This window comes from Peromyscus eremicus, chromosome 6, assembly GCF_949786415.1.
Source record: "Peromyscus eremicus chromosome 6, PerEre_H2_v1, whole genome shotgun sequence".
NCBI lineage: Eukaryota > Metazoa > Chordata > Mammalia > Rodentia > Cricetidae > Peromyscus > Peromyscus eremicus.
In genome coordinates this window covers 107,717,008-107,744,026 of record NC_081421.1, presented here as the reverse complement: position 1 = coordinate 107,744,026, position 27,019 = coordinate 107,717,008, and the positions used below count along the sequence as shown (strand labels likewise).

Below are 27,019 nucleotides of genomic sequence, written 5' to 3'. Positions count from 1 at the left end.
GCTGTATTAAAAGGGGAAAGTGAGCTGAGCACAAACGTTCACTGAGTTCTGCTTCTTCGCTGCTGATGCAATGTCAGTGGCTGTCTTCAGCTCCTACCACTGCTGCTTCCTGACTAGGCTGGACTGTAACTTTGAACTGTGACCCAAGATCAACTCTTTCGTAAGTCATTTTTGTCACTTTTTTTTTATTACAGTGATAGGAAACATAACTGAAACAAAGGTATAAACGTGGCTGTACACTGTACAATACAAACTCTGTGATTCAAAATGTTAATTTGACTGGCATGTAACTGAAATACATGAGAGAGCTAATGAGAAAAAAAGTAAGTGCTATATATAAGAGACTATGATTGGAATCACACCTATTCAAAGAGAGAAATCTTCATGAAACACACATTGTGTTCTTATGGGTGCATCTAATCTATTTAAATGGGTAGGGGTGTAAGCAAATTATTTTAGATGGGAAGAGGTATGTGGCTAGATGCAAAGCTGAAATTTGTTCAGGGAAAAGAGTTGAAAAACTGCTAACATTAGCTTTTACAGGTCATATAGAAGGCAGGAGATAATTTACATAGGCTAAATAACACATGGTGAAACTGTAAAAGGACAGCTGAGGGAGGGCTACTTTCTTGGCAGCATCCAAGAAGCCATGCGCTAACGTGTGGCAGCTAATAACAGAAAGTATGAAAAGCTGATGGACTTTTTGTGCTACACAGCAGGGAATCCCAAAGCGATTCTATTCATTATTTACAAAGGATCATTTTTTTTTTCCTCTTCACTTTATAGAGCTGTCACTGCATATCCAAGACACGTAAACGAGCTTGTTGTGTGATGGGATAACTGTGACCTAAACTTCCATCTTTCACCCAGGTATCTCTCACGAGCTGACAGAGTCGGGGAGAACAGATGCTGGGGGGTGGGTAAGAAAGCAACTGTGCAGACAGGAGAGGACAGGCACTGGCTGAGTTAACGAGGGACCACAAAGGATGGGATGTCCAGTCTCATCAACCTTCCAAATGCTGCTGCTGAACCACCGGGAAGAACAAACTACTAACGGGAACGACTGCACTGCCCTGGTTTTCAGGTTGCACCATAAACCCATTATTCTCATACTTTCACTTGGCCTGCGAGGGTCACTCCTGTCTTACTTTGCAGGAGCTTCACTAACTATAGTGTGACCAATGTTCTTTGTGGTCATTGTCTCTACCATCAAAGATTAACTCACAGAACTCTGTTACTCTTCCATCAAATTTTTTTTTTTTTTTTTTTTTTTTTTTGGTGGAGAGTCTTGCAACTTAATTTTGAATTTTGTTGCATGGCTTTTTAAAATTCTAGCTAACATTGATTTTATTCAAATCAAGCAATCCGCGCTGTTAGCGGTGAATAATTGACTCCCACTCCCATATACTGTACAAGCTGTTAGTATAATAGCTCTAAAGTGCTTCAGAAATTTGACACAAAAGTCTTTTGACATTATGTTCCAACTGAAGAATACACCTTTCTTTTTTCTTTCAGTCCTTCTCTTCTCTCGAGAGAATTTCTGCTTTCTGAAAAGGTTCCCCAAATGCAAACAGTTTTATCCCCTTCCCGAAGAAGGACTGTGACTAACCCAAGGCAAGATGAGAGCTAAAGATCCATACAATCTCAGACAGTGAAGCACTGCCTTCTCCGGTGTTCAAGTCCCTGGCATGCCATGTTGGAACCATACTCAAAGAGGCAACATGCCTGGTGTATGAGAAGGGGCTTTCTGCCCTCAAGAAATAGTGCTACCCAGAAGAATGAGCTGTGTCTAAGGACATTATGGAATGATATCCTGATTGTCTTCGTTTTTAACGGTTTGGGTTTTATTTAACTGTCATAAAGTGTGTAAGAACAGTCCATGCTATTTGCCAACCATATCTGTCATGAACGTGTTTTGGGAAGGCATTTTTTTCCTTGGTGCTTTCTGTTTGCTTGTTTTGTTGTGATAGGGTATCACTTAGGCCAGGTTAGTGTGGACACTGCTAGCTCATGATGACCTTACACTCTTGATCATAATGCCTCCAACCTCCCAAGTGCTGACATACAGACAAACATGTGCTATCATTTTCCTACTGTTCCTTAGGTTTAATAGAAAATCCTTTGAAATGCTCTAGCAAAATATTTACATTTTATAAACTTAAAGTGGATTACAGGAACATGGTGGATGCTCTGGCCAATGTCCATGACCAGAGAAATGCTAAAAACCTTCATCTAACTAATCCAATTAATTAGTTTTTATTAGTTTAACTTAAAATAAGCTTGTTGCTTTAAAAAAATTCACGAGCCTTGACTTTTTATATCTTTCCTACAAAAATTGAGCATTCTTTTATGTCTGAATCAAAATTTTAAAGAAGACTTTCCCTAACCATTCATCAAATTCCTTCTTGCCAAATGCATTTCCTGTGGATCCCCTTAGTTAATACTGTTAGTGAATCCCCAGCATCCTGCTGTATGGACTGCCTCAGAGCACACAGCATGCAGAGAACATGCCCTGTTATATTTGGAATTCTTGCCTCTCTAAGGACAGCCATCTTTGCTGGGAACCATGGCTGTACTATGTCAATGGATACCTACACTCCTTAGCTTCAAAGGAGGCCTGTCATAGGCAGTGTGGCCTTGGAAAAGGTTATGCAGCTACAGCACACTCCATGTAGTCTTTTTAAGGAGCAGGAGTTTGGGTTACCTCCAATTATTATTTTTTTTAAAAGTCTGTATTAGAGAGCAGATAGCGTCTCTACATACATTAGACATAGTGTAGAAAATAGCTAAAAAGTACCAGCACATAGACTCCACCTCCGAACAACTGAACCCCTTTCCTTCTTTAAGTATATATATAAGGCATTAGCAAAAAGAAGAATGCTTTAAAATGTTAACAGTCAAGTCAAAATTAGTTTCAGCATGAACACACACACACTGCTTAAGATTTCATCAAAGAGTCACACTCACCTTTGTTATTGTACACATCTAAGTAATTTGGTGCTGAGAAAATTGTAATTAGAGATGGGAAGCCTGTTGTCTGGCTTTTCCTGTACATGCGGTACCTATGGACAACAAATGCAAGTTAAGCAAGATGAGCATGGACACCCAGTTACACACCTGCAGAAAGGAACTTAGTTAAGGTCCGTCTTTCCAGAGAGTATCCAATGACATATGCGAAATAAAATCTAAGTCTCCTGAACACAGGCATCGATCTATTTCAGGAGTGACAAGAATGCAAATCTACAATCACATGTGTGGTTTCCAAATGGGTGTCTTTTAAACTTAGCAAACTCCAGGGGTGGGTGGAATCCAAGAGAGCTCTAATTCCTTTGCAGGTGCTCAACACAAAAGATGCAGGCTAGAGATTGAAAGCAGATACCCCAAGACCATTGTGGTTTTCAGGGAGGGGCCAGTTATATAAGTTGAGACCCAGGCCAATCATTCTGCAAACTATTCTCTACAAGGTTACATATAAACCTTTTGCTTAAGTGATTTCCTGAGACACCATGATTTTTTTTCCCTTCAAGAATGTCTCATTAAATCTATGAATTTTACTAATTGAGACATTCTACTTTAGAATTTTATTTATTACCAGGCTCTGCTGGTGTCTGCACAGGAAGGATTGTTGTCTCAGCAGGGTGAGATGTAATCAATGGGTAATGAACAGAGCATCCGTGAGAATTTTTGGAAAGAAACCTCCCTATTACTTCTCCTCTATCAGGACAAAAATTATTCGTAATAGAACCCTTCAATTATATATCAAAAAGAACAGGAGCCAGGGACCCTTTTTCTATCACCGTGAAAATATGCCTTATGACTTCTGTCTTATAAATTTAGGGATATCAACTTAGAAACATTCTTATACAACATAATCATCATTTCTTTGGCTATTTTTTTTTAAGTTTTGTCTTCCCCCCCCCCCCGGTATTTTAATGCAGCTGAGTTCTAAGAGTTGCCCAAACTGCACCTTTATACAGACAACCACTTTAATAGTTTAACTTTAAACAGACTTTGATTTTTTTTTTCTCTCTGGAAATACTCAGACATTGGCTTTTCCAAAAAGAAACACTCCATTAAAAACCTTTTAAAAATATTTCAGATGTATTTTGTTACGGAGCTATGCTTTGGTTGGGGTAGGGACAGGGGTTGTCATAGTGGGAGACAGTAATAAACTCCCCTTTTCCCCCCAAGTAAGAAGAAAACTTTATTTAAAGGCAAAGTGACTACCGATCACATATGCTGCAAGCCAGCAGGGGCTTCTCAAGTGAAGAGTAGTGGATCAAGGCACATATTCCTACCTAGTGCTTGGACTTTATAAAAGGAGGTTGGTCAGGCCTACTTCAAGATGAGTAAATAAATAGCGAAACTACATAACATGTCCTCATCTTACCCAAACAATTAACCAACTCCTCATTTTAAACAGAAATATGTGACATTAATAGACATTAGCCAGTCAAGTCAACCGTGTCCAAGTGAGCAAACAATCTCAGGTATGTAATGTGATTAAGAAACATCTGTTCTGCATGTCTAGCCTGCTGGAAGAGTTGTCCCCAGAACAACATGGGGACACTGCAACCCTGAAAAGCTTAAACACTTCTGAGGGTCGACACATCCTATGCATGAACAGGTCACTTCGATGGTCAGCGACAATACATGGACTGTACAACGCTAGGTTAGCTCCTACCTCCCAAGTCACTTCTTGGAAAGGACCTTAGCTTCTGTCATGTGTCAGGGACATGTGCCACATGTGCCACTGTAGCAAGGCATGAACACCCCACTTTAGCGCACAGGTTTTAAAAAGGGGTGCTTTTACATTTCAGAAAATGCAAATTCAAAGGGATGGGTTTATATCTTTAAAGGCAAGCAAAGGCCTTTCAATGGAGCCTGATGGGAAAGGAGGTCAGACCCCAATTCCTAAGATGAATCTCCTCCCTTCCTTCTCTCTCTCGTGTTCAAAACATTAAGGTAAATACCTGACATTTCTCAGTTTCCCCAATTCTCAAAACTAGGTTTTAAGAATTTAAGAAATACAAAATTAATTCTGTAGAACTATTTGATAGTTAGAATATGGGACTTTTTTCTTTCATTCAATAAATGTCCCAATTTCCTCCCCTATAAAACTCTACAAAGAGCAGGAGTGGTATGCTTTAACACAAGCCTACAACTTGTAGTAACTTTTACATATTTGTGACTCTATCCACATTGTGAACCAAGACTGAAAAGTGCCTTGTGTTTTCCCTCTTTGGTATCAAAGTGATTGCAAGAATTGAAGAAAAGAAGGGGAGGTGCCTTGAAGAAAGCAAGTCCTTAAGAAAACAAATGGAAAGAAGTGGATTTCTTCCCTCTAAAGATAGAGGCATGTTAAAGAGGAATTCACCAGGTATCAGCAGCCATGCACTCCCTGCAACTCTGCCACAGCTGAGTTTCTAGAAGCCCATTTTAAAACTAGTTCCTTCTGGAAATGAGCCTGGCCAAAGGGAGTCTGCACAGCCTACACTGGAGTCTGCACAGCCTACACTGGGTGACAGACATCTGACAACATGGCAATCATTGACAAACTGTCAGCATCACTCACCCTGCGTCCTGAGCTTCGTGGGCTCGGAGTATGGACAACAAGTTATTGTGTTGCAGGAAGTCACATACAGCTGGATAACTGCCGGACACAGAAGGAAAAGAGAAGAAGTGGTTAGAAAGTCTCCAGGAGTTGCTACACATCACAAGGACCCCCAGAGGCTGCTGGGATCCAGCACAATCACAGAGCACTCAGGAAACAAGTCCCTTGGCTCTGGGGACAGGTTTGTCCCTGAGGCAGATAAGAGACATACATATGGAAGGGAAGAAGTTACTTCTGAAAGGCGTCCTCTGAATTCCACATGTGTGCCTTAGTGTGTGCATCTGTGCTCAAACGCCCATCACCACACGTCCAGAGTAATAAATAAAGTTAAAATTCAAAAGAAAGCTTCAATCTCAAAATGTCATTATAATTGAAATCCAAATTACAAACTGAAACTTAAAATACTGTTTAAAACTTAAAATAATGTTTACAATCACAACATCTTTGCTCAAGATATCTTGAAATCAACTCAAAATCAATAAACTTTTGAATTTAAGTTGACAATTGAAATTAAGGTCAGAAAAACTAGTACTTTATAAAGAAACTGGCAATATCACTAAAAATACACACATGTAGATATACTCATAAATAAAAAACTCCTTTGGAGAAACAACATAGTACTTAGCATATGGGACAAAAGTACTAGAGAAGACAAATGCAGTTTCTATGTTATCTATTTGCATGAATCCTCCAATCAATATGCCTAGGGATACCAACTGTGTGATGGTTAGCAGTGATGGTCAGCAGGACCTCTGGGCATGTCTGTGTGGGCGTTTTTAGCATTAGGTTCATCAACGTAGGCAGATCTACCCTAACTGGTAGCATATTGCTTGGGAGAGGATCCTGGCCAGAATAAAATGGAGAATGTGAGCTGAGTGCCAGCAGTCATCTCTCTCTGTTTTCTCACTGAAGAGCAGGCACAATGTGAGCAGCTGAGGGTGCCTCAGCCGACATGACTTCCACACTGTGACAGGCTGTAACTCTCTTCCTTCCTCACACAGCTTTGTCTTGTATGTTGTCACAGCAGGAGAAAAGTAACTAATTCAGATGGTGAGAAAGGTTTAGTTCTTTGGCAACAGCAGTTCTTTTACAAAGTGTGACGAGTTTTGGTTCATCCGTGCACGCATGTATGTGTGTACTCTGTATCAGAGCTCCTGGCTGACTGACTCTGCAGAGAGGAAATGTGGCGGCCTACCAGACCAGCGGATGGATTATTTCCTTTGCTGGAAGGTAGGGCAGGCTGATTGGTATTTGACTGGGGTCTTATAAACTACTAAGAAACATTGAATGTGATTTAAAAAAAAAAAACCACTTAAAAATCTACAGAGGAATAAAATACATTAAAGATAAATATTCCACATGTTATACAGACATTATAGGGCAAGGCAGCAATCCCGCCCTCATCTGTTGGCCATGAAAGAACACTGAGAACTTGATCTGGCACAAGATCTCCAAGTGATGGGTGTGGATCAGTAGACAGGAGAGGGTTTGAAAATTCCATTCTGAGGGGGCTTGGAGATTGAGTGTGAACATGTGAGCAACCGTAGAAAAGTTGGATTGGAGCTCCTTGTTTTCTTAGTTATGTTTCTCTAACGTATCAAATACATTTTAGACTTTGAATTAAATATCTTAGGCTTTTTAATCAAGATTTTGCCTGCAGGTATCACTACAATGCTTCTGCATGCATAAGCCTTTGCAGATACTTTCCCTGTATGTTTTTTCCTCCCCCAAAGACGAGTTTTTCTACTCTGAGTTAAGTGATCCTGTAAGAAGCCTTCCTGTCAAGCCCACTTCACCCTCAGGCCTACAGAACTGCAGCCTCTCCCATTTGCACCTTGGACCTACCTGATATTTGTCATAGGGTTACGTAAAGTATGACTACAGACCTGCCCTTCAGCAACAGAAAATTCCAGCAGTGGGAATGCACTATTTTCTCCATTCACTCTCCAGGAGTGCTTAGCAACAGCCTGTCACCATCTGGAGCTCACGTGCAGTCACTGAGAGAGCCCAAACAAGGACAGTCACTCCTGGGAAGGTGCTGGTCTTCCTGGCTGCTTTAGTCCTGCAGAGCACAGCATGCGCAGGAAGCTTCCTCCTCCTTCTGGTGCTTCCATCCTTTCCAGCCTGTACAGATGCTCCACTCCTCTGTGCCTGGGGCCTAGTCATGGTTACTCAACCCTGGGGTCTAGTCATGGGTACTCAACCTGGGGTACCCTGAGGCTTCAGTCAACCTTCTTTTCCTAGGACTTTCCTGTCTCTCCTTTGCTCCAGGGTCCTCTAAGGAATTTAGATTGTAGATGCTGAGGCTTCAACTTCCTGCCAGAACTTCTACAGAACACAGTCCTCACTTGCCTCTGGATAAGTGGCAAGCAGTTGGTACTTAAGCAAACTCTTATTTTGTAGAGCTGGGGACCAAATCCAGGTCCTTATGTATGTCGGGCAAGTGATGTACCACTGAGCTACATTTCTAGCCCTAAAGCGAACATTTTATTGAAGTGAAATATCTACATAAAAAGATCACAAATCAGAAGATGGCATCCCCTCACACAAACACCACCCCCATACCTCATACCTAGTACTTAAAGACACAGAATCTCCTCACAGCTGTCACTCTTAGAGTAACTGGCACCCTGACTTTCAATGTTAGAGACCAGTGTTCTTGTATGCTGAGTTCATTTCATTAGATGACTGTTGACTATCTTTTGCTCATCATCGTATTTGTGTTATTCACCTATGTTGGTACATGTAACTTTGTTTAGATCATTCTCATTTGCCATAGTCAGCCCTCTGTGATTATATATGACTTAGAGTTACTGTACATTCTCTCTCTTTCCCTTTCTCTCTCTCTCTCTCTCCTCTCTTTCTCTCTTTCTCTCTCTCTCTCTCTCTCTCTCTCTCTCTCTCTCTCTCTCTCTCACACACACACACACACACACACACACACACACACACTGATTATACTTTAATCTGTAAAGAAGGTGGTGTTTCTACCTTTTTTCATACATTCTGATATTTTATAGTTTATTATTGTACTAAGTAGGTGCTTGGACAGTCTCCATTTCTTGGTTATCATGATTACTGATGCAATGAACAATTTTATACTTGTCTTGTGATATCCTCCCATACACATTCTACTAGCTATAAGAACAGGAAAATACTTAAATGAATGCTCAGCCTTAGCAGATAATGAAATAGCTAACTGTGATTTAGGATTGGGGGGCATTTAGGAAGAAGACCAAGAAAAATGTGGCGAAGGGCAGAGCCTAGAGAATAGGAGAGAGGGAAAAAGAGGCGGGAGGGGGGTTCAGAACTGGAGGGGCTTGAGAGTGGTAAGGAGCCGGAGGCTGCTGCCATGGGCTTCAAGTGCTGCAGGTGCAACCACGGACACACTAACACTAACAGGGTTCAAGTGCTGCAGGTGCAGCCACGGACACACTACCACTAACAGGGTTCAAGTGCTGCAGGTGCAGCCATGGGCACACTGACACTCATGGGGTTCAAGTGCTGTAGGTGCATCCACGGGCACACTAACACTCACAGGGTTCAAGTGCTGCAGGTGCAGCCATGGGCACACTAACATTCACATTGGTGTAACCCCTGCTGAGGTTCTCATTCCAATGTTGGAATGCCCTAACTTAACTCACACACTGTGAAGCAGAAAGCCCACAATACAGTGCTTCCATGATTCACCTGATGCAGACACAAACTGGTAACTGAAGACCCAAATCCTACCATCTGTTCTTTGGTTTATATTTATATCAATAATCTCCAGTCTCATGCTGGCCCACATCCAGCACATCAGTTACCTGTCTGAACAGTTGTAGGCATTTGGGAGTGTCAGCTCTGATCTGTGATTATGAAGTTAATGGAATACTGGGGGTGGGGGCAGTCACGGATTTTTGGTTTTGATCAATTACTTTTGTGCCAATTCAGAGGTCAGTAGTGTAACACTGTTTAAACCAAATGAGCCACGCAACAGTGCCAAAAGCAATGAATCTAGGAAAGGGACAGGTGTGTGAGATGACAAGTGTAGGAGGCAAATAAGAGAGGCTGATGTGAGAAAGTCACCAGAATGCATTGCGTAGATGTATGGCATTGTTAAGAACTTACTAAACTGGGAAAAACACTTCCTGGTGCACTTAAAGATTTTTAGATTTCTTTCTTTCTCAATTATGTGTATGTGTGCGTGTACATGTATGCAGGTGTCCAAAGAGGCCAGGAGTGTCAGATCTCACTGGAGCTAGGCTCACAGTGGTTTTGAGCCATCAGAAGTGGGTGCTGGGATCTGAACTCAGATCCTAGTCAAGAAAAGTATACACTCTTAATTGCTAAGCCATCTCTCTAGCCTTGTCCTGACATATTTTTCTGCATGACTATGTGTTATTTAAATCATAGCCCAGATAATATGTTACACAGTGAGTAGCATGGCATATCAAATTAAATACCCAGACTATATGGAGACATGCAAAATAAAATTGTAAGACAAAATAATTGCCAATAACTCCAGCTGGAAATGAGCACTAATTTCTTTCACTAATTTTACACTCACTTGTATCTGTCTAGATGATTTTAAAACATGAGCTTAAGAGAATGTCTCTGATCCTTCAAGGTGACTTTAAAGACAAAAGAATAAAATAAAAACAACAACAACAACAAAAAAAACCCTTCTGTGCTAATGAGATATTCTTCTTTCCCTTTGACAGACACTAATCCAGAATTCTCTGCCAACAGTCAGTGTTACAAGCTCTGGATTCAGACATTCAGCCACACAGTATCATATCTGTCAAGACTAAAGGCCAACATCTGTGAAGAATCTCATATGACCTGGAGAATTAATTCTAACCATCTGGGTGATAGATAATATTGTATATTTCTGTCTATATTCACAGAATGGGATGGTCTGAAAGAAAATGAGCCCCATAAGTTCATATATTTGAATGCTTGGCCCCTAGTTGGTAGCACTGTTTGGTAAGGATTGGGAGGTGTGGTCTTGTGGAAGGAGGTGGTCAATAGGTATGGACTTTGAGGTTTCAAAAGCCCACAAAATCTCAGTTAGCTCTCTTTGCCTCATGGTTGTTGTCTCAACATGCAAACTCTCAGCTACTTCTCTAGTGCCATGCTGGCCTACTGCCATGCTCTCTATCATAATGGTCACGGACTCACCCTCTGAAAATGTAAGCACCAATAAACTCTTTTTTCTATAACTTTCTTTGGTCACAGTGTCTTAGCACAGCCATAGACATGTAACTAATACACAAAACAAAAATTTTATGCAACTCTGTAGGCTTACTCCAGTACGTCATTTGGAATAAGATTTTCCTAAATGGCTGACCTAGAAGATTGACAACAGAGTACTATAGTGTGGATGAACACAGTATGAGTCAACATTATAATCATGCTTGGATTCTGTATGCTATTATTTTAGTGAAACACAACAGAAACAACCTAGAGACCTATATATAATTGGGGCATTAAACACCAGATTTGAAAGATCTAACATTTGACTTTAATTTACTTCAAATACCTCTTTTCTATAAGGACAAACATCTTCATAAAATGTTATGCCTAAGTTGAGTAATTATCAAAAGGAAGCTTTAAGCTTTTCAGAATTATAGAACATTTTACCTGCACACACTCATCAGTCTTGGTGCCTCTTCCAAAGCACAAGATAATTTGTAACCTGACATTTCAGTTCAGAATAAGCATCACTATTGATATGTAAAAGAAAAACTACTCCAGGAATGATGGTTTACAGAAAATATGACTTTTTGTTCAAAACTAATTCCTTAATCATACTAACAAGTGAAAAAAAAACCCTTTTTCATCCATAATAAAATTTAATGTATAGAACACAATGTTCCACTATTGAGTAGGAAATTTACACAGACAACTCTATCAGCTGACTGTAGACATGGGAGGAGTGTAAATTTGTTCTACAGGGCTCTTTGGACCAAATCATTCAGCAGAAGTGAACATTATTGCTAGGGAACATCAGGTTTATTCTTTTTATGTTGAAACAGAGAATAAATCATAACCCAGAATGTGTTCTAGAATTTAAAATTTTCCATTTTGTTTTCAAATTCTATTTCCTTCTAGGAACATTCACACCATTACACCACGCAGGAAGGGACCAAATCAATGTTAGGAGTATCATTTGCAGCAGCTAAAAGTGAGGTGTCCTATCAGTAAAGTGGTTCGGACACACAGAACCCCAAATGTGCCGTAGATTCCTTTCTGATGTGATTGGACATCCATGTCCCATTTGCAAATGTAAAATGCACGATGAAGACACTTTCAACATGGCTTGTCAAAGTGCTAAATGTGAACCTGCCAGGTTACCTAGGCACTCTATAACTGTTGGCTCCCAACCGTCCAGGAAGCCAGAAACACTTTAAACTAATGTAAGAATGAATTGAGTATGATTTAGTCAGCCAATGAGAAGTTGCTTTTCTGATTTAAGTTATAAGAACTGGTGAAACATGAGACATTTATGGATGAAAGAAAGCAAGGCTGGTAATGAACTCTCTCACAGTTCATGCAGTAGAGACAAGCTTTTAGTACATTTTATGATTAGCAACCATCCCTCTCCCAGCACCTGATTTCTCATGCCTTTCCTACTCTTCACAGAACTTATATATACATGGATTTATATGCAGGCGTACGTTCTTTATATCTACTTATTCACTTATCCTTCATAAACTCCAATACTATAAGACACACATGTTCCAGACTGTGAGGGCCAGATCCTCACCTGTAGAAGTACGAACACCCCCTGACTGTGTTGTGAGTGAAATGTTCCTGAGTCTTCTCATTTCCAAAGTCCTCCAGGGGGTCTGACCACAGGATGTCACACATGGGCCCGTAAGCAGGTGGTTCTTTGAATCGGTCTAACTAAGAAAAATAGAAGACAGAGAACAAAATACTCATCTTTGGACACTTAGAATTCAGAAAACACAGGAAACCAGCTCTGAGTGATGACCATCGTCCTTCCCCCCCCCCCCGCAAGTCTCAGATGGAGGAAATGGCATCTACTCTTCTTTCAATCCCTACTTTACCCCTATTCTGCTTATTTCTCCGGTTTTCCATTCTTCTTTCTCTTGATGAACCCACTAAGTATCTGCCCTCCTCTCTCCCTTTGCCTCTCTCCTGTCTCTTTAATCCTTACACTTTCCCTTTTAATCCTTCTCTTATTTTTTTTCCATCCAAGACACAGTCATTATCACGACTTCAATCTATTCCTGTCTCATCTGTGAAGGAGGAGCTTGGTTTTGTTCTGTCTACTGCCTGCAGAGAACTGTCATTTAAAATCTGGATGAGAATTCCCTGTTTTTTTTTTTTAATCTGACAAAATGATTTTGAGAATGGGTGGCACTTGCTTTGTGCCATATTGATACTCATTCCTTAGAAGTCACCTATGCTCCTAGCTGAAGTACATGCCATTTTGTAGTTGGTGCATATAAGAGTGTGATAGTAAAATAACTCCAAATTTCTCTAGCCACTTGTATGCTCACACTTCTATGCTCTAGCGCCTTCCTTGGGGCCTTCGTATGAAATTAGTTTCCCGTTTATAAACTGCTTGGTCATCATCTCCCTACAGTTCTTCAAACACTGAGCAATTAGCATTGCAGTCTGTGCAACACAACCCCAGAAGAAATAGTAATGTGCCCCACACAAGAGGATATTAACACACAGAGAAGAATTAAGGTGTATTTGATGTGCTTTCATTTAATTTTTAAAGATTTATTTTAAAAACCAATGGTGTGATATGTGTATCTGGTGCATTGGTATGAACATGTGGGTACAGGTGCCCACTGAGGCCAGGAGAGGGCATCAGATCCTCTGGGGCTGAGTTGCAGGTGGTGTAGAGCTGCATGACATGGCTGTTGGGAACCAAACTCCAGTCCTCTGTCACCAACATCTCCTTAGCCCCTTGTTTGATATTTAAAGAAAAAATAGAAACACACTTACTTTCCAATAGGAAAGAAAGAGCATATTATTCCATCTACTCCTGGGAGTATAAGTCAGTTGCATCTGAATGACAGAGTTTGCAAGGAAGGACTTGAATTTTTGGCTTCCTGAGATAAAAACAAATACTAATTTCATGGCAATCGATACTTATGATATAGAAATATATTCATGACCCAATGTTATTTTCTCATTGCTGTGAGTTCCAATAAAAATTATGAGAGCACCAGTAAGCTGTATGAGGATGATTACTCATTTTAAAGTTCAGGTTTATATATATATATATATATATATATATATATATATATATAGCCAATGACTATATCTTTAACACAATAGTTCAATAGCCATATCCTATCTGTTTTTTACCTATAAAACAATACAAAGGGTATAGAATGAATTTTCACCACTTCTTCCTGTTAGAAGGATGCTTGATCCACTTTGTATGTTTTATTTAAGCCCATGAACTTGCCGATGTCATCATGTACCACCACATACACGCATGTCTGTGGTTCTCAGCATTTAGTAGAACAAGTTCAGTTGCTTGTACTGCTACATGTTCCATGTTCCCTGACATGATCAGCTATAAAGTTACCAGTATACAAGGATATGTGATTATTTTATTTCATCACTAAACACAATGGAAAATACTACTTACTAAATGAATATTAATTAAAGACAGCTTATATAATTAACTTGTAACTGCTGTTTAGAATACAAATTTGTGAGGCAGTAATGAAAACATTCAAGTTCAAGGAAACTAGGAAAGAAAGTATCTGTTACTCAAATGACATCACAGGGTCTCATGTCTGAAGACCCATAGGCAGAATTTGAGTTTTGTACAGGAGGAATCTTAAGTGAGCTTTTACTTGAGCAAGATCAGTATACTCACTGGCATCAAGGTTACTGTATGGCTTGTTTGAAACTGGAGTTTACTTATAACAGACCAGGCACAAATAAATACCAGACAGCACGTATCTTTCTAGCGAAACTCAGCCAAATTCCAATTTTCATAGCTGAAATGCAGCAATGTAGAATGTAAGCAACTTATTCTTTCTAAAATGACTGTCAAGAATAGTAAAAAGGGATCAGAATCATTTCCATATTCCCTTCTGTGCTCGGAAAAGTATAAGCTGTTTCCTTAGGTATCTAAAAGGAAGGAGGAGGTGTCTGCGACAGTTTTTACACATCATTAATTCTTGCAGGAAAAATGTGACTGGTTTCTTAGCTCAAAAGCTTCATGGTAAAAATTATATCCAAATTATGATACAGTATGCTGTACACTTTAATACCCACAGATGTCACGTGCCAGACAACTACAAGTATATGTGCAGATAATATTAGAAAATGTTATTAATATTGTGCTGTCTTTTGGAAACTTGGGCACCAAAAATACAATGAGTTTTTTTTTTTTTTTATAAACTCTCATGTCTTTTCTTACATTGCTGCATTATCAGAACATAAACATGGAGAAATAAACCATTACTTCTGTTGTGCAGCACAGTTTTATGAAAAGTACACAACACACTTCCTCATTCCCCCTCAGTAAGCCTCCTGCTGAGAAACAATAGCGACAGAAAAAAAGAAACAAGTAAAAGTATGCTTCTGAAAAAATGCCACTGCTTTTTATGCAGTACCTAATACAGTCAATATAATATTATCTTTGTCTTGGCTAGGTGCTGACTTCATTATTTTATATTGGAACAACAACAGCAAAGACTATCATGATAAAGACATTTTAAAAGTCAAGTTGTGCTACTTTCTCCAAAGGCCAACTAACTTTTCCAATGTAATAGATCATGAATATATGACGGGCTATTTGAAAAATAGGAAAACGAAACTGCCTACATACTCTAGAGATCAAACATACGATATTTTTAATGACATGTGCCACATGCTAAGCCAAACCCCAAGGGTCTAGAGATGTATCATCATTTTAAGCTAAAAATCTGATACAAATCAGGGGGATGTGAGTGTATTCAGTTATTTTAAAGGAAAAGGATGCAAGTAGAGACAGAGGCAGCACAATTAATGTCTTCCAGCAACCACTGAAGGGCAGAGAATGAGTAGACCTGGACAATAATAGAGCTTACTTTTCTGATGTCATCTAGAGTGTTAATCTCTGGAGACAAACCGCCATGTACACACAGGAACTGTTGGTTCATCAGTGCGGCCAGGGGAAGGCAGTCGAAGGCATCCATACAGGCATCATAAACTCGTTCTGAATACTTTATTTTACCTTTGAAATGTGGTGAGAAGCAAACATTTATTCTCATGCCTTTATGACTAGGACCATTTCATTGAAATTGTTTTCTTTCTTTTTAAAGTTTTCTTGCCAGGATAATATGAATATGACCCTTCAAAACAGAATTAATATGATTTCCAAGACTCAAAGATTAACTTTCACATACAATATTTTCTATTTCTGTTATCTATCCATATTGTTTACTTTTTATAAATTTTGTCTAGTAAATACAAAACTTTTTACACACCTTGCATATACATATATATTTATAAATATATAAAATGTATGTATATACATACATTTGAATATGTGGAAGATAACAGAGAGAGGGCCATAAAGCTGGTTGATATTCCCATAAGATTTGGTAGAAAAGCCACAGCCACAAAACTTTCTGAAGCTTTTCTGCCTCACAGAGTTCTGATTTCCCCATATTGACTCACGGCTAATGTTTTTAGGAAAGTCTTTATGCTTCACTGAATATAAAACCAAATTACAGAGAAAAAAAGAATTAAAGTTTCAGTAAACAATGGCGAAAACAGACAGGAAGAAAACAAAATTTATACAAAGCATTCCCTAATCCAAGTACCTATGTCTAAAGGAAGGCATCAACTTTCATTTGGTCTAATGTCCTAGAATCTAACATCTATGAGGCTGCAAAACAGAGGTTCAGTTTGGCCCCCATTTTCTTTTCTTGACTTGAGTAAGATTAAAGGGTGGAATCACTTTCTTAAACACTAGTTGTGTACTATGACATACATGAAACTTTAGCTCAGATTAATAGGTCCCTTGATAAAACTTATAATTAAAAAATACATTCTGGCTTGACCGTATGCCAGCCTTGTGTAGGCTCCCACAATCACTGTAAGTTCATGGGTACAGTGGTCCTGTCATGTTCAGAAGATACTGCTTTTTTTCTCTACTTTCTCAACTTCTGTCTTTTACACTCTTTCTGCCCCTCTTCTAGCATGGAAGCAGAATGGATTCATGAGCTCTGTACTAACTGAGGCACTGTGGACAGCTGATGGCCTCTCCAGGAGGATGAGTTAGTTTTCTTTAAGGGTGTGACCCGGCATAGGCTGACTATGTTCTATCAGCTGGCCCCACACCTAGGAGTATATGAGTAACTCAACTTGAAAATGGAAGGTGGGAAAAAACATAAAGTTCTGGGTGTAGGGGTGGGGAGGTGAACCAGGTAGAAGTTAGAGGGAGGAATGGAGAGCAAATATGACCAAAGTACATTGTATGCTATTCTCTAAGAATTATAAACATAATTTAAATTATGTATTCTTAAAACTGTCCATGTTTAGAAGGATGGAATGAAATAATGTCACCTAAAGCTTCTGACTTTTATGCAGAGAATAATAATAGGTTTTCATTTATCAGTTAAAATGATCATTCAGTATCTATGACCTTAAAGGAAAAAGTCTCAGTATACTTACATTCTTGTTTAAATGTGAAATACTCTGTTAGATGTCTACATTCATGATTTCCACGAAGTAAAAACAGTGTTTTGGGGTAAAGAATTTTCAAGGCCCACAAATACAGCACACACTATGGAAAAAAATGAACATAAAATAAGCATCTTTCTTTATCTGTGCATTCATCAATTAACAAGAAGTCAATGTATCATCATGGCTAATATTCTCAACCTCAAAGGATACTTAGAAACAAACAGAATACAACCTAAGGTACCAACTTTCAACAGCTCTCTTGGCATCTGATTAATTTTAATTCTTTAAAGGTTACATTAGTGTGTGTGAGTGTGTGTGTGTGTGTGTGTGTGTGTGTGTGTGTGTGTTCATGAGTACATGTGTGGAGGTCAGTGGACAACACCCTGGAGTTTTTTCTCTGCCGGACTCAGGTTGAGCGGAGCCCTACTTTTTTATATATTAATATATAATTAAACTGAAGGGCAGGGAGTCTCAATACATTCCCTGAAAACAGGGAATGTGTTGTTTGCGCTTTAAAACTCTCAAATGAGTTCATTGGACATTGTGAATGTCCAATTGTGTGATGGTGATGGCTAGGTACACATGGATTAGGTTTGGAATAAATCTTCATTGACACAAACTTCATAGAGATGAGGTGTAAGTGGAACAATCAAATATTAATACCAATATACCCTCAAGTGGCATTCATTAAGAAACCACACAGAGCACAAAACAGTTCTTTGAAAAACAAGCATGCTGTCTTCTCTTCATGAAGCTTGTGCTCCCAAAGTGCATCCAAGGCAGGGACAGGACTGAAATACGGACAGACCAGACTCTGATTACTAAAACACACATAATATTCACACTTCACTCACTAGTCTTTCAACACACAGTACGTATACTGGGTAATCCTAAAGAGAAAACCTATAGGAAACGTATCTGTTGGCTACCTGGGAAAGATATTCACCTGTAAACTTCTGTGATAAATTATCAAAGCGTGGAAATAATTATGCTTGAACATGCAGCCCAGGGGGTTTGAGAAAATACTAATTAAGGAGACAAGTGTAGATTACTGTGATGCTCCAACATGTTATCTTCGAATATGAAATAGTGATTGAAATAAAGAAAAACAATAGTTTGGCATTAGCGTGCGTGCGTGCGTGCGTGCGTGCGTGTGTGTGTGTGTGTGTGTGTGTGTGTGTTGCTTTATTTTTCTAACTATAGTCGTTAGCTAAAGTTCATGTGATTAAGATCCTAGCATGTCTGAGGAGCTGACCAACTGTCATCTATAAGGGGTCCTTGAAGCAGCATGATCTCTCGCTATGCCTGCAAATCTCCCTGCCATCTCAGTGAAGGGTGCGGCAGCCTAATGAGTCCTTGCCACGAATCCTAGTTTCGAACTCCTCTTACATGTTTAATTAAAAGGAGTTTGTATTATTCAAATTTGCCTCATATTTCAGAGAGGGCATTTATTATGTGCCATGAATGTCAAGGAGAGGACTGTCACCAATCAAAATGGTGAAGATCGCCCCCTGATGCAGGTGATGGGTATGTCCACACATACCTACTTGGAAGCTGGCAGTTAAGTAGGAATGCCTAATTTGGAAGAGGAATGCTTATATAAAGACCTTTTAAATATATGCGAACAGGTGCTTAGAAACAGTTTATGCCAAGAAGCACTAAAGCTTTACTTGGACTCATCAGTTTGCGATAGGCAGGACAGAAGCCTGGCATCCCTGTCTGCATCTTGCATTGATGCTTTGTCTTGAATCTTTAGGTCGGAATCCTGCTTAACTATGCACACTGGTATGTCACTCCTGTCTGTGTAAAGCCAGTACTGCCTAACCTATCCCAATTGCCTGGATGGAGGGTACAAAGTTGACAGTAATTGAGGCATCTTACTGTCAGGTTTTACCATGTCCTTGGGTCCAGCCATTGTCCTAAACCTGCAGTTACACTAGCTTCCAGGAATACCAGGAGTTTGCAACATGTTACCCTTTGATGAGCTCACCCTCAAGCAGAGGCCATCACCGCAGGGAAGCTGGATTGTTCTCTCAAGCAGCAGAGCAACAGAGACTTGCAGAACAAGCATCAGGAACGCTTGCAGAGCCAGATCTGATGGAGTCGGACCTCATGCACACTAGGAACTGCTTGCTGCTGCACACCACCTGCCCCTAAGCCAGTTCTCCCTCCACTTACACTTGAAACTCCTGTCAGTAGCCTGAAGACTGATCTGGGGTCATGGAATCCTTTTCTGTTCCTCTCTCCAGTGAGCTGTGTCAATTAAAAGTCTGCTTTCTGCCTTCTAGCCCTGCTCTCCTTACCTGGACAACCATGGCAGTTGGCTGAACTTAGTCTGTTGGGAGTCCTGGGCTAGCACACACGCACTACCACAACTCCTCCCTGGGTGTGTTTTATTTACAGTTCAGTGAGATGCATAAGATCTAGTTAGTACAGATATTTTTTAAGTTTTTGAGTACAACTCATACAACACTAGATATACATGTCATATACAACTCTATGAAAATTTACATATATGTGCCCCATGAAACCACTACATGGTCCTAGAATCCATAATGCTGTCTCATGCTCCCTCCTCGTCAATAACTTTTTGAAAAATTTAACCAAAATTCTGACCTCTTCAGATTCGTTTTTTTCCCATAACAATTTATCTTGAAATAAAGCAATTATTTCTCCATCTAAAATCTAAACTGCATTTCGTAAGCCCACTCAACTACTTACCAGACTAGAGGAATCGTATCTGAAGACCCACATTTTCTTTATGTCAGTGGTTAAAAGTCTTATTCTGATACCAGCATGCAGCCTTTTAACTTTATCCCTTAGTCTTAATAACTAAAGTTCTTTCATAACTGAAACCTTAAAGATATCCAGAAATGTCCTATGCTAAATATTCCTAGTATTTATATGTACACATTTAAAATGATGAAATATACAACTCCTTTGTGGATGTCAACTACTCAGCATGTGGCAAACATTTGGGATATATTAACTCCATCTTTGCAGAAGGAAAGGTGGGGAAAAAGAGGGAAGAGGAGAGGGCAATGAACAAAAAAGAGAGGAAGAGAACAGAAAGAGGGGAGGAGAAAGAAAAAGAAAAAAGGAAAGAAAATAACTCAGTTTTCCAATTCTTTGGCTCAAAGCATTTAAAAGTGCGAGTCATTTTGTTTTCCACATATTATTTCCTTTTCTCCCATGGCAAGCACAAAATATCTTCCAAACACTAAATGAAACCGTACACACAGCCAGCATGGAAGAAATGGTATGGTGAATGAAAGGGCTAGGGTGGACTGGAGAGTGGAGCCCTGCCAGCCTTCACCCTCAACATCTGCCGGGACAGGGCTGCCAAGCACAGCAAGGTCTTGTGGCAACTGCTTTATCATATAAAGTGCCAACATTCTGAAAAGCTGAAGATCTTTAACAAAATTATGACCTCAGATTTGTTTTCAATCACAGACTCATAAAAATGATCATAACCAAATGAAGCAAGAAAAATCAATGTCACTCAGGTGTTCCTGGGTGACTGACGTGAGTCACCATTTCACTGTCTGAGTTTGTGAAGGCAGAAAGAGCACCCTGTCACATGGACCTTTCTGCAGGCTAAGATGGAAATCATCTTACCTGTTAACTAAACAAGTATTTACAACTTCTAGTCAGAGTCACTCAATATAAAAGATTGCACTGATTTCCGTCATAACCATTGCTTTTGCTAATGTATGACTCATTCCTAATAACATATTCCTAAGAACATTGTTCTCTTAGTTCACTGATAATAACAGTGAAACAATTTACTTAGTAATTTAAGCATTTAGATGGACAGTCTCCTTTCAAAATTGCATAGACTTTTTAGGAGAGGCAAGGAAGTCAAAAAAAGAATAGTGTTTTAGCTACACACTGATCAGCTCCCTGAACTGGTAGCTGCCCATGCCTCAAAACGTTCTAATCAAAATGGATGCTTCTCTGTCACGGATGGCTAAGTGCGGGCTATCACATAAACTTGGACAGGATCCAAACTCCGGCAATATGGAACATGACTTCTCTAAGACATCATTTGTCTGGTCTGACAAGCACACCGTGAAGGGGCAGTCAAACATCAGGGCTCTGTCAGGACCGCTAGCTACCAAGACCAGTGGCCCTGTTTGTCACCTCCATCACGTGTTCTACTGCTTGCTTGTTATTCTCAGGCAGCAGCATGGAATGCTGCCTGGCTTGCCTGCTTCATTCTAGTCCACGAGTTCACAGCTAATAAACACAACAACTTTTCACACTTCAGTGTGCTGGAGGCCTGGGCTGAGGTCTGGATGCGAGCAGAAGAGGAGAGGCCAGCTCACTGTGAACTCAAGGATGGCATGCTGCGGAATACCTGCAAAGAGCCTAATGAAGTAAACACAAGGAAACAGCTGTGCATGACTCTGTTTGCAGATTCGGGACTCTGCCTAGGGTCTGTAGAGAAACACAGCCAGCTGTGGACCTAAATATACACACATGCCTGATCAAAGAGATTAGGTAGGGTAATGCGATCATCAGGAGGAGGAAGGTTTATTGTAAGACAAATTACAGTTGAGAACAAAATTACTTCTTTCATTGCTACTCAAAAGCTGGCTTGTTTGGGGGCTCATTTTGTGGGGAATGATTTCTAATCATGGCAAAAAAAAAGAGAAAGGAGAGCTACTGGGGGGTGAGGAGGGGGAGTGCATAAATGAGTAGTCTGTGCTGTTCATAGAACGCTACCCAGAGCCTGCAACTGGAGTCAGCAGAGTTCATTAGAAACAGGATCAGTTCTTCAAAGCCAAGTTGCTATGAAGTAAATGCAGGCACCCCTCTTCATTGAGAGGGTAAGCTTAGGAGAACACTCACAGTGTAACCCCAAAGTTATGAACACGAATCTAAAACATCTTGAAACCTGGGGGGATAACACACACCAGAAAACTAAGCTCTTATTCTAGGAGTTTAGGAGTCAACAATCTCATCCACACAGAGAGTATTTTCTATCCGATGAGGAGCATGTGTACTCATGTGTGCACATATATGAATGTGTGGGACTGTGTATGAGCTTCTGTATTAATGGCGTCTATTTCTTCAGGTACATGCATTGAACACACTGTGACCATCATTTGGGACAGTATAAAGAGTACAGCCTTGAAATCCTAAACCTACTCAGTCTTAATGTCAACATCCCATGAAAGGAAGGTACTTACAGATTCCTTCCAAAATTAGGAGGAATGAAGGAGATCACTTATCAACCAACAACACTTTCAGCAGGTAAACCATGTCAGCCTCCCTATTCCACAACAAGTATCTTGATATATTCTTAGTAAGAATATTTCATATACATCAGTAGTTCTCAACCTTCCTAATGCTGCAAACCTTTAATACAGTTCCTTATGTTCTGGTGACCTATGACCACAAAATTATTTTCATTATTATGTCATGACTGTAATTTTGTTATTGTTATGAATCATAATGTAAATATCTGATATGGAGATGGTCTTAGGCGACCCTTGTGAAAGGGGTTGGGACCCATAGATTGAGAACCACTGATATAAATGCTTGATCTGTTTTAATATGCTGATCATATGACAGCCACTGCAAAACTACTCACAGGTCACAATTAGATCAAAATGGATCATGCTATACATGAAACATTTTGTCATTTTTGTGTGTATGCAGAAAGCCCATGGGTCTGTACTCTCATTTTAACTGAGAGCCAGTTTGGAAGATGGAGCTTTTGACCATCTCAAAACATTTTAATGTACTGTGAGTGCTACATTCAACATAACGCAGCACTTAGTTGGATACTTTGACCTTTGCATGAATTTTGAATTTCAAAATGAACATAATAGACAAAATACTGCAACTCTCTTCCTTCAAATATCAAGAACAATTATAGATCTTTCCAATGACAAACATCTCCTAGGGACCAAATCAGTGATTTCTACTTTCTAAGCTTTTTAAAAATGGAGCTTAAAAAAACTCTAATTAGGTAATATTTCAAGTGACCTGAGGCCACAGATACAGAACTGTAGTTTCTGTAGGAAAAACAAATAGAACTGGGGTGTGTCTCGGTGTTATGATGCTTGCCTAGTGTACACGAAGGCCTGCTTCAATCCTCGGTACTAAAAAAAATATAAAACTAAAGCAGAGTGACAACAAAAACTGAACCCAGGACAGCCACCCATTCCAGGGTTTGGTTATCTTTAGATTTTGTATAATCATATTTCCTTGTCTAGACTTAGATTGCTAGAGAGCAAGGAGATATTTCACATTTTTTCATAGTCAGAAACATAGTGCATGTACACCTGCTTAACTGTGATGTTTATGTCCATTTAAAAATGGTTTATATATACATATAAATGTACACATATGCACACACATAAATTATATATGTACTTGTGCACACACACTCATATATATATATATATATATATATATATATATATATATATATATATGGAGAGAGAGAGAGAGAGAGAGAGAGAGAGAGAGATTGATTGATTGAATTGAAGGTAACTAAATACCTCAAATATTCAATTGGTATGTTTGAGGTTGACACATTGTGTTAGCATTAAATATTTTTTTAGTAAATTTAATTTTAAAATACTTTAAAACACTTTTTCACATGATGATTGTGAGTAAAGAGTGTGAGACATCAGTAATGATGACTTAATGAATAAAAATAGAGCTCATTTGTAGTCACTTTTTTCTTAAGAGTGGATATTGATTAGTATCTATGAACTCGATCTTCAAAACTTTCTCTTATGAAAATCTTGTTTTTCCAGTATGTTGGGCCCTTCCTGAGACATCATATTAGGCACCAGAAAGAACAGACATGAGTACAACAGGGCCTTGTTTTTATTTTGAATGTCATGTCCACTCCTTAAAGCAGACGAAGGTGGAAAGCTGGGGAAGAGCCTCTACTCAATGGTTATCTTTTCCTTGATGAATGACTTTGACAAATTACCTAGTTAGATGACAGGTACCATGAACTAGCAGCTGCCAGTGTCTTCACACAGGCACACAAGTACTCTGTCCTGTTTATGAAAATTGACTCACAATTATAAGCCATAGGCATGCTAACTTAAGTCTACTTAGGCTATCAACTTTAAATAGTTCTTTCACCATGATATAGAACCATTAATTGTTTTCACCAACTTTCAAAAACATAAAATACACAAAAGACAAAATCTTACCATTTCTTTGACATCCCTCTTCATTGAAAACAATACAGGAGTATTTATCTCATTAATTGTATTAAAATTGATTGTATAAATTGTATTAAAATTGATACCTCACTACAGTATCAGTGATCCATAACAGGCTAAGAGGAAGTCACGTGTACTTACTTCGATACTGAAGTACCCTCTGTCAACATAGTCCCCTAAGAAGAGGTAGCGAGTGTTGGCAGGAGATCCTCCCACTTCAAAGAGCTTCATCAAGTCAAAGAATTGTCCATGGATGTCCCCACAAACTGAAAGATAAAATAAATTTTATGGCAATATTAGCTTATGTGCCTGGATCATATAATCAAATTTGCAGAGCAGGAGAAATGAGACAGAAAAGCCAAGTCCTTTGCTGAAGATGCCAAAGTTCCTTAGTGGCAGATCTTGCTCTATCATTGAGGATTCCTAATTCACAAATTAACTGGGAAAATGGTGGTCATAAGAATAGCAGTGGCTGTTGTCATGCATTTAACAATACTGCATGAGATTCTAATAAGAAATTGATGTTTCCTACCTTCCTTCTAACAGTGTCATGGGCTAGGAATTCATTGTACACATAAAGAAGGGAAAGACAAGGTCAGGGAAAGGTATATAATCTATGTATAATGGAGGTATGAATTCATAAACCCACTCTTCATTATTGCTTTGTAAAGAAAAAGATGTTGATGTGTATAAGAAATACTATGTTTTGCTAGGTCTAATAGGCAACTGACATTTAAATTTTAAAAGAATATTTTTGTAAGATATATTATCAATTGTCAAAACATTTTTTGTAAAGTATATCTGAGGAACTGTAATTGAATAAAATCACCAGGAACTGATAGTTCTTAAATTTTCTCCTTTTGTAAGCTAAAACATTAGAAAAAATTCAGCTTTCTTTTGGCTTGGTATTTACTACTTCTATTACTGCTGGGACCCTCAAAAATTAACACTCTAATCTCTGCTATGTGGAGGAGACAGTGTACATGGGTTATGTAGTTTGACAAGGTCACTGCCAAAATTGAACAACTAGAGCTTCAATTCAGATTCATTTGATTAAAAAGTTTTCTTTTCAACCATCAAAGGTTTTTATGTACATGTATAAATTATTAATTATTTTGAAACACATTATGCTTAAATAATGGACATCATGCAGATGTTTCTTCAATGACTGACAGGATCTTAATGTGCTGGATACTGTGATCACAGGCACGTTACTGAGATAAGCTGAAGTTCATTATTCAGCAGTCATAGCCTTACAGATATACTACAGAATCCATTGATGAAACAACTGTAAACCAATGAGTAAAGTTTAAATGATTTGTAAAATCCTCTTTTCCAGCATGGAATAGATAAGAACCATGAAACAGTATAGGTAAGTGAGGTTTTAGGATGTTGGTGCTTCAAAATCTTGGTCTCCTAAAATGATGTAAACAATAGGGAACCTAGAGTGCTCGGGCACACCTTTCCCAGTTCCAGCCAGAGCCTCATCCCTCCCTTCAGCAAGAGTAACTGTAAAAGGATCAGAAACACACTCTGCTTCTTAAAGTAACATCTCATCTTAGATTATTTGTACATAAGGGCATTTTTATTCTTCTGGTTGAGTGTTTCACAATTGGATCTTTATTCTGAAGGACTGAGGAATTTGAGCCAGGACTGAGCACATCATGTTCTTCTTGGGATAACATGATGGTCTCAACTAAGAACAAAGGCAGAAAGAGACCACTCTTTGGTGAGTATTTCGGCTCATACGTTGCCGGGCAAAGAAAGCTGGCTCTGGGGGAGACAGACTGCCACATATCCATGCGAAGCTACTTAAGCAGCTCTGGAAACCTAAAGGTTTGCAAACTCTTCCATTCAAGAAGCTGCAGCAAGTAGGTCTTAACCCAAAGCCTGCCTGGGGAACTCAGTGACATCCTGCCTGGAAAGAAAATGAAACAAAGCAGGGAAAGGAGAGCAAGGAGCTACAGCTCAAAAAAATTAAAATAAAGCATCTCTCTTAAACACTCAACTGGCTTATCTTCTATTACAATTTTTAAAAGGCAAGGCTGAAATGTATTAACTAACAAGGAGTAAGAATTCCACTGATTTACATTACAGTGGAGCTGGTATGGTTACTTACACAAACACAAACTTCTCTCAAGTTGCAGGGCTTTTTATACCCGTTATGTATGTTTCAACCCAAAATTCATAAAGGAAAAAAAGTGTTTGTCTAGAAAACATGTGCTCACATATCTTTCATTCCACCTGCAGAGTGAAGGAAGGAATACTACTGAATGCCAATGCTTGGGATCCCAATAGCTCTGGTCTGCCTGGCCACAGCATCAATTGTATGGTGGGTCCCTATTAGGGCATGAGGGTTGGTTACTCGAAAAGATTCAGAGAAAACATGAAGCTATGTGACCGGGTAAGATAGGCTCCAAACATTATTTTATGGTAGTGGCAAATTTAATCATCACATCATAGGCTGTTATTAAACTATCCCCAAGTCAAAACAGTCCAACGAGAACCACAAAAGGAAATGTGGAACCACACTAGCTGGCACGGA

At 39.2% G+C, this 27,019-nt stretch overlaps 1 protein-coding gene across 3 annotated transcripts in view; it reads right to left on the bottom strand.

Moving 5' to 3' along the window:
* The window catches only part of Ppp3ca (protein phosphatase 3 catalytic subunit alpha), a 274,974-nt gene that overhangs the window by 48,431 nt on the left and 199,524 nt on the right, over nt 1-27,019 (bottom strand). For all 3 annotated transcript variants that reach the window (XM_059266312.1, XM_059266313.1, XM_059266314.1), the window contains 6 exons: nt 24,616-24,740; nt 17,264-17,375; nt 15,673-15,818; nt 12,366-12,505; nt 5,576-5,653; nt 2,968-3,062 (listed from right to left, as the gene is read on the bottom strand). In XM_059266312.1, the coding sequence (XP_059122295.1) occupies nt 2,968-3,062; nt 5,576-5,653; nt 12,366-12,505; nt 15,673-15,818; nt 17,264-17,375; nt 24,616-24,740 (696 nt within the window). The remainder of the gene's footprint in view (nt 1-2,967; nt 3,063-5,575; nt 5,654-12,365; nt 12,506-15,672; nt 15,819-17,263; nt 17,376-24,615; nt 24,741-27,019) is intronic.